The following is a 13,016-nucleotide window of genomic DNA, read 5'->3' on the forward strand; positions in this document are numbered from 1 at the left end:
TTCCTTCCTTCCTTCCTTCCTTTCTCTCTTTGTCTCTCTCTCTCTTTTTCTTTCTTGAGACAGTGTTTCACACAGTTGCCTGGGCTGTTTCAGCCTCTCACTGCAGAGATTACAGGTGTGTATCACCTTGCCCTGCTAGCTCAGAATTTCTTAAAGCGTGCTTATTACAAATAAAGGTTCCTGAGCCCCACTGCTGGCCTGTGAATCTGAAGGAGAGGAAGCAGGATAAATAAGCACTCCGGGGGATTTCTATGTACAAGACTCTTGCCAGCTGTGGGTCTAAGTAGAGACGTCTTAGCCAGTGTCCGCAGAGATTTGTGGCATCTCCGCGGCAGCTGCCGGAAGGTGGGCGTGCGGGTCAGGCGGGGAGCTGGAGTCCATCTCTGTCTCTCCCAGTCCTGGCTTTCTCCAGGGTGGCAGTGAAGCCAGTTGGTGGAGACGCTGCTGGGCTCTGTCCTCTTGCAGCTGGTCTTTCCCATTGAGAGGGCTGGAGATGGATGAGGTCTTTGCCTGAGGACCAGCCTGGGATCCCGATGGTCACCCAGACCCAGGCCTTTTTACTAAGTGAGCTCTACCTATTTAGACTCCTTGAGATATCAGTTTGGGGAATTGGTAAATCACTGTAGGTAAGTTTTACACATGAGTTATTCTTCAACTGGGAACCTTTCGCTTTACCTTTCCCTGGGTGTGAGCCAAAGCGTATACCACAGTCTCTCAACTCCCAAGCAGTGAAATCTTCAAATAAAAGGATCTCCAGGCAGAATACTGCCACGGCACGACATGTCACATGACTAGCTTTGGTCGTGGACAATGGCTATGGGCCTTTTCTTTTTTGAACCATAAATGGAGGATGACGTCTGCACAAGTTTGCCAGAAAGCGATTGAACCCCTGCTCCAGCCACTGGCCCGAGACCCCGCGGCTGGTCTGCCCCCGCCATTGCCGGCCCCAGAAGCCCCGCCCTGTCATCTGCCATGTTTGGCGGCTTGTGCTGCTCTTGCTGATTCTGTGACCCCTGTGTCGCTCGTCGCTGTCCACTCTCTCCTGTCTCGCTTCTCTTTGAACTGTGGTGCCCCTCTCCGTTCTTCCCGGTCTCATCAGGAGGTCCTGGGTCTCCTGCAGTACAGTGCTGACAGTCCTCAGCTCTGGAGCAGCCAGATGTTGGGGGTCAGAAGCCCAGCTCTGCCACGTATGGACCAGTTTTGTGCTCCAGGGTAGCTGCGTTTTCTCTGTGCTGGTTTCCTCGGCTGGGAAAGGGGATGATAGCACCTAATCACAGGGCTGTTGGGAGAGGTAGAGAAAGATCTGAACATCTATCATCTCTCCAGTTGTGCCTCGGAATAACTACACAGCGGCGAGAGCTGGCCACTCCCTAAAGGCCCCAGCTGTCTTTACAACAGTAGCTCCAGGAACACTGTCCCCAGCCCGGCAGCAGCCCTTGGGGAAGGTGGAGGGGGCGGGGAGAGCACCCCTCCAGGAATATTTAGCCAGGCATCAAACGACTGCAGCCACGTGGCTTATTCTGAGATTACCAAAGTCTGGACTGGAGAATCATACTTTCTTTTAATCTTCGGTGCTCCCTTTTCAGACCAAAGGCCTCTTTGAAAGCTCTTGTACCTCCGCGCCTTCCAGAATTTTCCTTATCATGCCATCCTTAGGTTCCTCAGGTTTTTCCAGCTTATTACCCATACATCACCCTTCCCAAGTTATCTGTGTTTATATATCCTGCATAAGAAGTCAGACAAAATAGCCCTGATAATCATAACCATCCACAACTTTTATTAAAACTTCATTGAGGGGGCTGGGGATTTAGCTCAGCGGCAAAAGCGCCTGCCTGGCATGCGCAAGGCCGTGAGTTCGGTTCCCGGTACAGGAGAAAAACCAAAAAAAAAAAAAAAACTTCATTGAGCCAGGCATAGTGGTGTAGCCTATAATCCCAGCACTTGGGAAGGCTGAGGCAGGAGGATCACAAGTTTGAGCCCAGCCTGGGCAACTTATTGGCTTAGCAAGACCCTGTCTCAAAATAAAAAATAAAAAGAACCAAAGCTGAGGATGTGGCTCAATATGAGGGCACTGACTTCAATCCCCAGTACTGAGAACAAAAATTTTTGATGTTACATCACTAGACCTTCCACATAACGAAGTAGCTATTTATTGCCTCAATCTCTGATTATTCTAAGTGAAGAACTTGCAACCCATAGTCAGCCTTCTGCAGCAGACTATGAGTTAATATTGTGAACACAGAGAAGTCCTAACGTCACCAGAAATCTTGTCCAATGCCAGTGTCAGACAGGTTATTAACTGGACCTCACTGCAAATTTTGAGATGCAAATCATTTATTTATTCTCCTCTCTACTTTTAACTAATTGCTGGGGAGATAATGAGAAACCTGATGTAGATATTGTGCTTTATTCCTTGGTGGAAATTTCCAACTAACCTAAGATGCAGGCTTCTGAATTTTTTTTTTTTTTTTTTTTGCGGTACCAGGGATCGAACTCATGACCTCACACTTGCCAGGCAGGCGCTTATGCCACTGAGCTTCATCCCCAGCCCTTTAGGCTTCTGAAATATGCTGAAGGATATAATACAGCTTTGTCCTCAGCCCAAAGAGATACTTGTATTTTCCTCTGAATTTTCACCTTGAGAGCTACCTGTGGAAAAAGACAGGGCTGTAGCTTATTCACTCCTTCAACAAATATTTGTGGAGTGCCTACTTTGTGCCATGCAGTAGTCTAGATGCCACAGATATGGGTGTGAACAAAACAGGCAAAGATTCCTTGCCCTTATGGTGCAAAGTAAAGAGTGTGGTTTGCTAGAAGGTAATACGAGCAATGGAGAAAAATTAAGTAAGGTAAGAGTGGCGGGTAACCAGGGTAGAGCTCAGGGAAGGCCTCGTCAGGAATGTGAGTTTGAAAAAGACATGCAGGAAGCAAGGGTGTGAATGATGCAGAGGCCTGAAAGAAAAGTTCTGCTGGTCTGCAGAGAACAGCAAGTGCAAGGTCCTGAGGTGAGAAGGTGCCTGGGTGTCCGTGGGACCGCAACAGGCCGGTGGGACTGCCACGAAATGAGTATACAGGTGTACCAAAGGCAGGGAGAGAGCACTGGGCAAGGAGACTAGCAGCGGGAGAGGCCACTTGACCCGGGATGCCGGCCTTGCCAGGAGCTGGGCTTTCTGTATGAGTGAAATGCAGAGCCACTGGCGAGTTTGAGCGGAGCTGACCTGGCTTCACTCTTGCATGAATGGACAACTCGGACGCCGCGTTGAGAACTGACTCTTGAGAGTGAGGCTGGAGCAGACAGCAGAGAGAGGCTGCTAGAGGAACCCAGGAGACAGATGACTGTGGTCAGGCTCAGGGGAGCAGCCCGGGGTGGGAGCACACGTGGTAACGTCCTAGGGATAGAAATCTGAGAATTCCGATACGCACTGGAGAAACTAGGAAGTGAGAGAGTGAAAATGACCCAAGACTGTGGACTCTGGCTTCTGTGGAGATGGGCCGGAACTCTTCTGAGGTGGAGAGCAGCCTTAGCAGGAGAGTGCTGGGGAAGAAAAGCTCAGCATGTCCACGGGGCATCCATGTGGAGAAGTCAAGGAAGCCACTGCCTGATCAGAGCTGGAGTTCAACAGAGAGGTCCAAGGGCAAGGAGAACCGTGAGGACCTTCAGTGTGTTCGTGCCGGTGAAAGTTCAGTGACATCATGGACGGATGGGGAATAGCAGAGCGAGGTGCAAGGACAGGACACCAGAGCACCCTCACATGTAAAGGTCAGGAGGAGGAGGAAGAGCAGCCAGCAAACAAGACAGAAGCAGCAGCCAGGGAGGAAAGGAGCGTTCAATTTCCTGGACGCCAAGGGGAGAAAGTGTCTCAGAGAGACAGGAGCGTGTGTCCAGTGCTGCTGATCATGATGGAGTGGACGAAACTGAGCTGTCAGACGCGGCAATGGGGAAGTCTTCACAAGAAAGTTTCAGTCAAGCAGCAACTGGAATGGAGGGGCAAGCTTAGGAGGAAAGGGACTGCTGCTACTTGAGTGTGGGTCTCAGAGCTCGTTAGAAATGCAGGCTCTCAGGCTCCATCCCAGACCATAAATCAGAAGCTGCAGTAATCAAGATGCACAGGGGATTCATATGTGAAATTCGAAGAGTTTCAGATGCCTTGGTAGAGATAATCCTCTCCTTGTAAAGAGAAGAACAACCGGGCAAGTGCTGACAGGGGAGCAAGGATCCGGAGGTTTTGCTGAAATTGTTCATTTGTTTCTAAATGCAAAGGGGAAAGAAGTGTGTTACAGGCAGGGGTGCAGCCACCTGCAGCCAGCCTGCCTGACAGTTCCATCGGGCCAGGCTCAAAATGTCCTTCAGTGCCATGGTCCCACCGTGGCCAACTGGTTCTCAGAATCTCCATCCTAGAGTCAGGTAAATGACTCCTTCCCTTCTCTGGCTCAAGGAGAAGGTGCTGAAACTGCTGAGCCTTGCTTCGAACTTGTCCCTTCCTTGCCTTGCAGGTCTGGAAGGGGGGCGAGCCTTCTTCAATGCAGTCAAAGAAGGAGACACGGTGATATTCGCCAGTGACGACGAGCAGGACCGCATCCTGTGGGTGCAAGCCATGTACCGGGCAACCGGGCAGTCACACAAGCCCGTGCCCCCAACCCAAGTGCAGAAGCTCAATGCCAAGGGAGGGAACGTGCCGCAGCTGGATGCCCCCATCTCACAATTCTGTAAGTAAATACGACATTTCTTAAAAATGTAGCTCCACAGAGTAAAGCAGATCTGCCAAAGTCGAATGAGAAAAAGTAGTTGCTCTTATATTTAGGATTCACAAAACTGTGTTTGCTGGAAACATGCAGGGGACTCGGGGTGCAAGTTGGGGCACAACGGTAGATGAAAGTTATTTTAAAGTGCAATACTTGACATTCCCCACCAAGGACTACACGAAGGAAAGTGTATTCTATGTGTATTTCTCCTTGTTTTGGTGAAACTTTGGAATTCACAGCCAAATATGTATTTGTTTGAGTCCTTCAAATATAGTAGATTATGTATGTCATTGCTTCATTTCCTCCTATTAAATGTAACTTTAAAATAGTGTTGATTTGAAATAAACTCAAATCTGCAATTTAGAACCATTTAAAAATAAATGATGACATTATCACATGCAGTAGAAAAAGTACCTAAAATCCCATTCCTAGCTAAAATATCAGACGCCCAGAAATGAAGCTGTCTCCTTAAGCAGCCACTATGAATATCAGAGTTTCTTCTCCTCTCACCTCCACCTTGTTCACTTTTTCGTCCCCTTGGCCCGTCTTCTTGCTACCTTGGAGCCACCACTCTCTCCCTGCACTTCTGATACACATGGTAAGGTGAAGGCCAGTCCATGCTTGGAGACAATTTACTAAAACAAATTAAAATGCAGACATAAAGCATGAAATCAAGCAAACATTCACCCTAAATAGAGGCAGTTTTATTTCCCTGAATATCGAGTCAACCAGGGTTAACTGAGGTAGGAGCCATTTTAGCGGTAGTCATGGTGATCACGTACTTTAGTTTGGAACCCACTGACTCAGCCTGCGCCACTGAGCACCTGTCTAGAAGTGAGACGTGCTGAGGATGAAGAGCATGAGGACCCTACTCTCTGAGCATTTCCACTGGGAGAGCCTAGACAGCAAACAGGGCAACCCGGAGCCCACATGGCTTCAGACGCTGATAAATACCATGGAGAACGTACTAGAGTGGTGACTGCATGGAGAAACAGAACATTAGACAAACAGATGACCAAGAAAGGCTTCCCTGGGCTCATGCACAAATACAGGGATCTGTCTGCCAGATATCTGAGGAGGGAGAATTGCAGAGAAAGGACAGCAAATGAAAGCCCCAAGGCGGAAACTCAGTGTCCCGCGGAGCACTCTCGATCTCCCCTCTGCAGATCGCAGGCAAAGCACAGATAGAGACAGAGTCATTTTGCAGCTCTAACAACTAACTACAGGTCAGTTCTCTTTTAAATGAGCTCAGCAGCTGCTGTGCCCATGCCTGTTCCAGACTACGCTCTTCCACCTTGAAGCACCCATTCCAGTTGAGAAATGCAACTCTCCCTTCATGACAAACTCCATTGGGTGCTACCAGGAGCTGATATTTTCTTAAAGGAGAATGCATTCTTTGGTGGAAACTTGTAAACAACCACATAATCACGGTGGCTTTCTACTCAGAACATTAGGAAATACTAAGGCAGTCCATGAGGTGGGAATTGGGGGAAAAAGTTAGCCCTTCTTTGTGGCCATCATTGAGGCCCCCCCTTTCCTTTTCTCTCGGACTACCTTCTGGCATCTAGATTTATCTGAGACCAATAAAGATAGCAGCAGTCATTCACTAAGATAAAACCTACCCGATATTTATTTTCTCAGAATAACAACACCTGCATGAAGGACTCCTCCCCTCACCCTGCCTGATGGCTTTCTTGTAATACATTTGGAAACCACACGTCATATCCACCTGAAATGCAACCATTCTTGCATGAGAAAAATGTTAATTATAATCACCATTCAATCAACCTCATAAAACATGTATGTCAGGTGATATTTGGAAAACACTGGCTTTGTTTCCAAATAATCTCCAATTCTTCTGAGGCCATTTCACCTTGCATTCAGTGTCTGTTGGACCATCTGCCCAGATTAAGAAGATCAACATGGCTTGTGATTGGCACAATTTTTGCTCACTAGTTAGAGAAGAAAGATGGGGTAAAATTCAAAGGAGACAGGCCAGGGTGTGTAGTCCAGGGATACAGTTTGTGCTTAGTGTGAGTGAGGCCCTAGTTCAAACCCTAGTGTAAAAAAAAAATAACAAAAAGAAGATCAGTGGAGGAAGCTGCTGAAGAAGAGGGGTGATTCTTCATGAAAATACACAGGGGCTCTTGGTGGAGATTTCCTCTGTGGGTAGGATTTATATAGTTATGAAATGTAAATGCTAGCTATTAGGTATCAGCAAAAAGACTCAAGTGAATATACACAGCTTGATTGGGAACTTTTATGAAATGGGGCAGCCAGCAAAATCCTAAAGGTTAGAACTTGAGGGATAAACAATATCATCCCTAGAGTGAATATGAGGTGGTCTGTGAGATAAGAGATAATCCATGCCTCTGGGGTTTAGCAGGATTTATCTATCTGGCAGTAGAGCCACCTTTTCTTCTGGTGATTCTTTGAAGTGTGCCCAAATTTGGGCTTTCTCTGAAGAATAAGAGGCCTTACCACATCAGCCCAGTTCTAGAAGAAAAAGGCCAAAACGTTCAGCCTGTAGGTTGTAGGTTACAGGAGGCCCCTTTCTCAGAAGGGGAGCACACCACTGAGTCATCTGTTGTCCAGTCTGCCCAATGTGCAGGTGGCCCTGTAATAAATGGCAGTCCTGCTCCTGAGCTTCAGTCCGGTAACGCTGACCTCACTAGTGCAGGTATTTCATTGACCCCGAGACAGAACCTCAGTACTGCCTCAAATTCCATCTCTTGCTAGTTTTGGCACTTGGTAAAAACTGCAGCCAAGCTACCAGCTTCTATTCCCGTAATTTAGAAACCTTCAAAGGAAACCAGTCAGGATTAAAGCAGTCCAACCTTCCACTGAGCATTTGAATTTGGGGGTAGACCAAATCCAGGAGAAAGAATAAGGGAGGAACCAGGGATGAATTACACATTCCATTCCATGGTGCCTCGGGGTATGCTGAACAAGCACACATGCATGCGCCTGCGCGCAGGGTGGCGCGGGTGAGGGATGTATCACAATTTTTAGGGGCACCTGCCATAGGTAGTAGCTAGTTCACAAATGCTTTTCCCTAAGTTCAACCCTCACTATTAAACAGATCAAACTCTTCATGGGTAATTCAGTGAAACCCAGTGTCAATTCCTAGGTAAGATGAATAACCCATCCCTGACTGCTTGGGACTTCCCTACTTTGAGCACAGAACATCCTGTGTCCCAGGAAACCTTCAGTCCCTGGGAAAACCAGGTTGCATTGGTGAGGCACTTCTACAAAGCAATAAAAATGAGCAGTAATCACAACACACTACTAAACAGCAAGTTTGGTCCTTCACTTACAATTGGTTCATTTGTTTAAGGTACAGCACAAAAATGAATCACAAACTCTCTAGCTAGCAAAAAGGATTTTTAAAAATCAAGTATTGCATTTTAAAAAGGTTTCTTTGGCTTCCAAAAGGTAAGGGTTATTTTAAAATACTTTACTCTGCATACATCTCATTAAATCCTGGTTTTGAATATTTTGACAACAGCTTTTCAATGACAAGTTGGTCACCGCTTTATTAGTGTTTACACAGCCAAGGGAAGCTAAAGAGAAGTAAGCAGCAACATATAAATTTGGGGGCATAGAGAAAAACAAACACTCCAGTCTCGTCACGTTGCTATCTGTTCCAGGGAAACTTGAGAATGGGATGTTTTATAGTTTGGGGAACTTGGGAATAATTGTGAGTTGATTTAGGTCTCTAAATTCAGTTTAACAGACTTCTTGATGCAATTTGCATTTTTTTACAATTTCAAAATGAAAAGACACATCTAAGAAAGCATGGAGTGGAGTATTTATATGGAATTGTAAAAATGGAAAAAAATAGATCCTGCTATTCATTAGTTTGTGTGTGACTCTACAAAGATTTTGGGAGGGTTCCATCAACCTTTAAAACTATTTTTGTTCTTTTGTGATTTTTTTTCTGTGTGTTGTTGATTTAATTTTTTTTTCCTTTTCAGTTAAAATTTTAAAGATTAAGTTGGTACCTAGTTACTCAACTTTTTCAAATAAATACTTGCAGTTCTCCAATCTTTAAGGCCACTGTTGCCCATATTAGAAACATCCAAATTTATAGTTGAGTTTATACCTAGTTTTATATTGCCTTAATTTATTTTGTCAGGTGGCCTCTCACTGGGGCACCTTATCTCTGTCTATTCTGCATTAGTGGAATGTAAAAACCCATACCTTAATTCTCATTTGGAATGCGGTGGGGACAAAGCGGGTATTTTAAGCTTTGACATTTGGTCAATGTTTATTTAACATACTATTTATTTACAGTTAGTCATTTTAAGCCTATTTCTCAGCTAATAATATCATGGATCCCCAAAGTTGGATGTTTCTGAAAACTGTTCTATTTTTGCCAATATTGAATAGTCTTCAATAACCAGGGGCATTATGGTTACTACTGGTTTGGGGGGTTGTTTTGTTTTTCTTTTGTTTTGTTTGAAGTTTTCTTGTTCAATCTTTGCTCAAACCCAAGAACTTTAGCTGCTAGGTTAGAGCTCCTGTCTGCTTTCCTGAGCCTTGTTGCTAGTCTTTATGTTATTCTGGTTTGTTCCTTCTTACCCTGCTAACTTCTAGCTGGACTGAAGGGTAAGTGCTCCCCCATAGCTAGCACAGCTCAGATAATCAGACCAGATTATCTGACACCTGCAATGTGCTTCCCCCCCCCCTTAAATCTCTCTCATGTCTAGACTTTGTAGTAAAACTTTTCATGTTATTTTCCTGACCTTAGGTTTGAACTGTAAGCTTCCATACTGAAACTAGGATGCATGCGACGTGTGCATAATTGCCTCCTCTCCTTGGCTTTCATATTGGCATCAAATGATCCTCTGAGTAAAGCCGACCATGAGCATCTTCTAATTTTTTTCATTCCAAGAATATTAATTAACATCACAATGAAATGGCAGTTAAGGCCTTTGTTTCACGGAATTCACAGCCACCTGACTGCTTAATGCCTGAAAACAGATCATTCTGAACTCTGATAATGTGCTATTGTTATTGTTGTTGTTGTGTCCTTTCCCATTTCAAAGATGAGAACGGTCAGTTCACGGTGTGTGGTAACTACGGTACCTCAACAAATAGAAAGGTAGGGTAGGAAACCCAAAGAGTTTAACTGAGCAAGACTAAAAGAAATTGTGAAATGCCATTAATAATGTAAGTGCTTTATTTGAACACTGAAGAATTCATTGGACCAGCCTTGAGAGTCTGCTCTCAGATAGTGTCCAATAGAAGACTGGTTTTGAAAAGGGCAGCTCTAGCACATGGGACTACCAGACACAAAAGCATCAAATTAAGGAGGTGAGTGAATCCATGTGCCTCATTCACAAATATTTTGGATTCACAATCTCACAGTGGGACGGAGGGTTTGACCTCTGATCTTAAATATTCTGCTACTCCCTCAAGAACAATGACAACAATAACTTTTTCAACATCATTTGGACTCTTATTAATTTTTCTAAACATTAAGTCTGTAAGAGAAAAAAAGAGGCTTTAAAACTTCAGAAAAATCTTTCTCATTACTATTTGTTAATAAAAGCAAGTGTACAATTCCTTTATTAACCTAGGAAAAAGCTACCCACCAAAAATGTGTAGCGGGCAGCACGGACATTAGTGGGAGTGAGAGAAAAGTGGTCAAGAGAGCAGGCAACTATGTATTGAGTATTCTGAATGCAGCTTTAGAGGAAGTAGGTCATGTCATCTCTCCTGACCATTTAACAACGGCCTTTCTCCTAATTTGTTTTCGTCCTTTAATTTGCTTTTTCCTCCCTTTTTTTCTTTTTCCTTTTATTTTGCTTACGTGTACTCCTGGCTAGCAGACAGACCTTTTTCACCTCTCAAAGCAAATACTTAATTTAACTTTATTTTCATTTGAATGTCGGATGAGGCATTTTTAAAAGCTTACCATAGAATGTGAACTTAGTGGGAATTTAGGAATTTGCTATACTCTCTTTTTTCAAGAATGAGAGGATGGATGAATAAATGACTGAATGAGTTCTGTTCTGAGTGCATTTACATGTATTTGCACAATGCATTGCTATCCTAGTAGATTTTTAAATAGTTGTTTGCCTTAATTCCTTTCTATAGTTTTATCTGATGAGATTTTTGCTCTATCTTCTTGTATTGTCAACTTGCAGTTGCTACGTTGCAAGAATGGAATATCAAAGAATTAATTCAATATCAACTTAATTTGCATGACCCAAAACCAGACTGTAAATCACATTTTTCCCATCATCAAAGTAAATGCCTCTTTAAAAGGATAGACTCCTATAATCAAGTCCAAATTTTTCCAAACACCATGATACGGCCTAAATAAACACATTAAATGAAGATTCATTTCTTAATTAAGTACTTCAGACACATTTAACATATCATTCACTTATCAGTTGAGTATTTTCAAGTCCTATAGTGATTTACAGTGAGATACATCTTTAATTAGTGAAATGTAGAACATACATTTTTTTCATGTAGGGAACAGAAAATTATGTGTAATACAGCAGAGAAACTTATAAATCACTTCCTTGAGATCACTGACAAAATCTCAGTTATGATTTTTATTCAGAGCTACTGTCTTGCAAAGAATTATAAAAGTTAACATTGAAATAAACATCCCATATTTATCCCCTTGGGTGTACTGCCGCAGTAGTTTTTGACTCGAGATTTCTGCAGAGTGCAGCATGGCCCCTGAGAACTTCCAAAGAAGCCGTCCTCTCCCGGCCATTCAGATAAGCTTGGCTGGGTTGGAGGGACGTGAAGGAAGCAGCCGCTTCTCAGTTAAGTGGTCCACTGTGTGCCGCGGGCAGCAGGCACGGGAGGGCCAGTCTTCTGTTTGCTGGGCACAGTGCAGGCAAGGTACAGCATCCCCTGATGACTTGACTATGCCAAGAAAAGCTCTTCTAGAAAAATCTGTGAACAGCCAGCTGCCATCAATCATTGTCATTCCTTTATTTCGTGTCTTCTGATGAGGCTGACTACTGTCATTGTGCGTTACTGTCCAAACCATGCATTCACTCTTACTGTCAAGCAGATATGACAAGCACACATTCTCCATATAAGAAAGATACAAAGTCACCTTTTCATTTGCAGTTTGGGTTCACAGATGACTTTGGAGTTACATTAGCTATTCTCCTGCCTCTAGCACCCTTCAGGACTAGCAACGACCCTCACTGTGCTTTAAATTTCAGTGGTAAAACAGCTGCATCTAGCTTATTATAGAAGGAATTCATGAGAGCAAAGAACCCCTTCCAGGCAGTTTGTTAACAGTACAGTCATGATCATTTCCACCCGCAGAGTTCCTCCTTCTTTACACCAGAAAAATTTCCAAAATGTGGTGCTGCAAAATAAACAGGGAGAGCCCCCTTTTGTTTTCAATCCCAGAGCTATGGGAATGATAAGAAAATCTCAATAAAATAAAAATTTGAAAGCTGTATTATTCCTCCAAGAAAAGGACATTTATCTGGTAGATATTAGTGCAAAACCATCTAAAAATGCATATGTTTGAAACAAGATCACAGAAGAATACTTGCTACTAGGAGATGATGAATAATATATATTTTTCCAGTTGTGAGCAAAGGAAAAAAGAAAAGAATATCAAATGTGAAGTGAACTCAAATATAATCAATTAAAGAACAAAATAAATTGCAGGGGAGCCTGCTAGGGACCAGCCTGTTAAACTTTAATGAACAGATTAGATGAGAGTATAAAATCCACATAATGGTATCACTGTAGGAACCATAATTTTCCCAATATTCCTCAAATGTCACAATGAAATTGTTTCCAGGGAAACTCGGGGTAAGGGGCTTTGTGAGTTTCTACCTGAAAGGACACCTTCCCTCCATCAGTGTTCCAGACCATCAGCCCGCTTCTGTGTTGTGGATACCATTGTTAGTGTTCAAGGCTCTGAACGTAGTTGAGGTATCAGTAATAGCTTTGTCTATCTAAGTGTGACTGGAAGTCAGTCTCCTCCTCCACACCAAAAAGACTCTAAAAACCTTATGCTATTAAACCCCAGAAGTGGAACAGGTGGCACTGTTTAGAAGATGTGTTGAATTATGCCCTAGCAACAGAGCCTGTGAAATCACATCACCCTCTTTCAGTACACGTGGATGCCTTTGAAGACCAACCAGAGCTTGGGTAGAACTTCCTAAAGCCAGGTCTGGAAAAGGTCAGAGTTGAAGTTGATTCTCAAACTGTAGTGAATCCTTGATTTCTGTGGAAGGAAGGAAGGAAGGAAGGAAGGAAGGAAGGAAGGAAGG

General features: G+C 43.8%; 1 protein-coding gene across 1 annotated transcript in view; it reads left to right on the forward strand.

Annotated features, from left to right (window-relative positions):
* The window catches only part of Cadps (Ca++-dependent secretion activator), a 454,713-nt gene that overhangs the window by 294,179 nt on the left and 147,518 nt on the right, over positions 1 to 13,016 (forward strand). Inside the window, exons 15-16 of the mRNA XM_013506934.1 lie at positions 4,495 to 4,707; positions 9,343 to 9,354. Of these exons, the coding sequence (XP_013362388.1) occupies positions 4,495 to 4,707; positions 9,343 to 9,354 (225 nt within the window). The remainder of the gene's footprint in view (positions 1 to 4,494; positions 4,708 to 9,342; positions 9,355 to 13,016) is intronic.

Source organism: Chinchilla lanigera, unplaced genomic scaffold (assembly GCF_000276665.1).
Source record: "Chinchilla lanigera isolate Chin_1 unplaced genomic scaffold, ChiLan1.0 scaffold00116, whole genome shotgun sequence".
NCBI classification, from domain to species: Eukaryota; Metazoa; Chordata; class Mammalia; order Rodentia; family Chinchillidae; genus Chinchilla; species Chinchilla lanigera.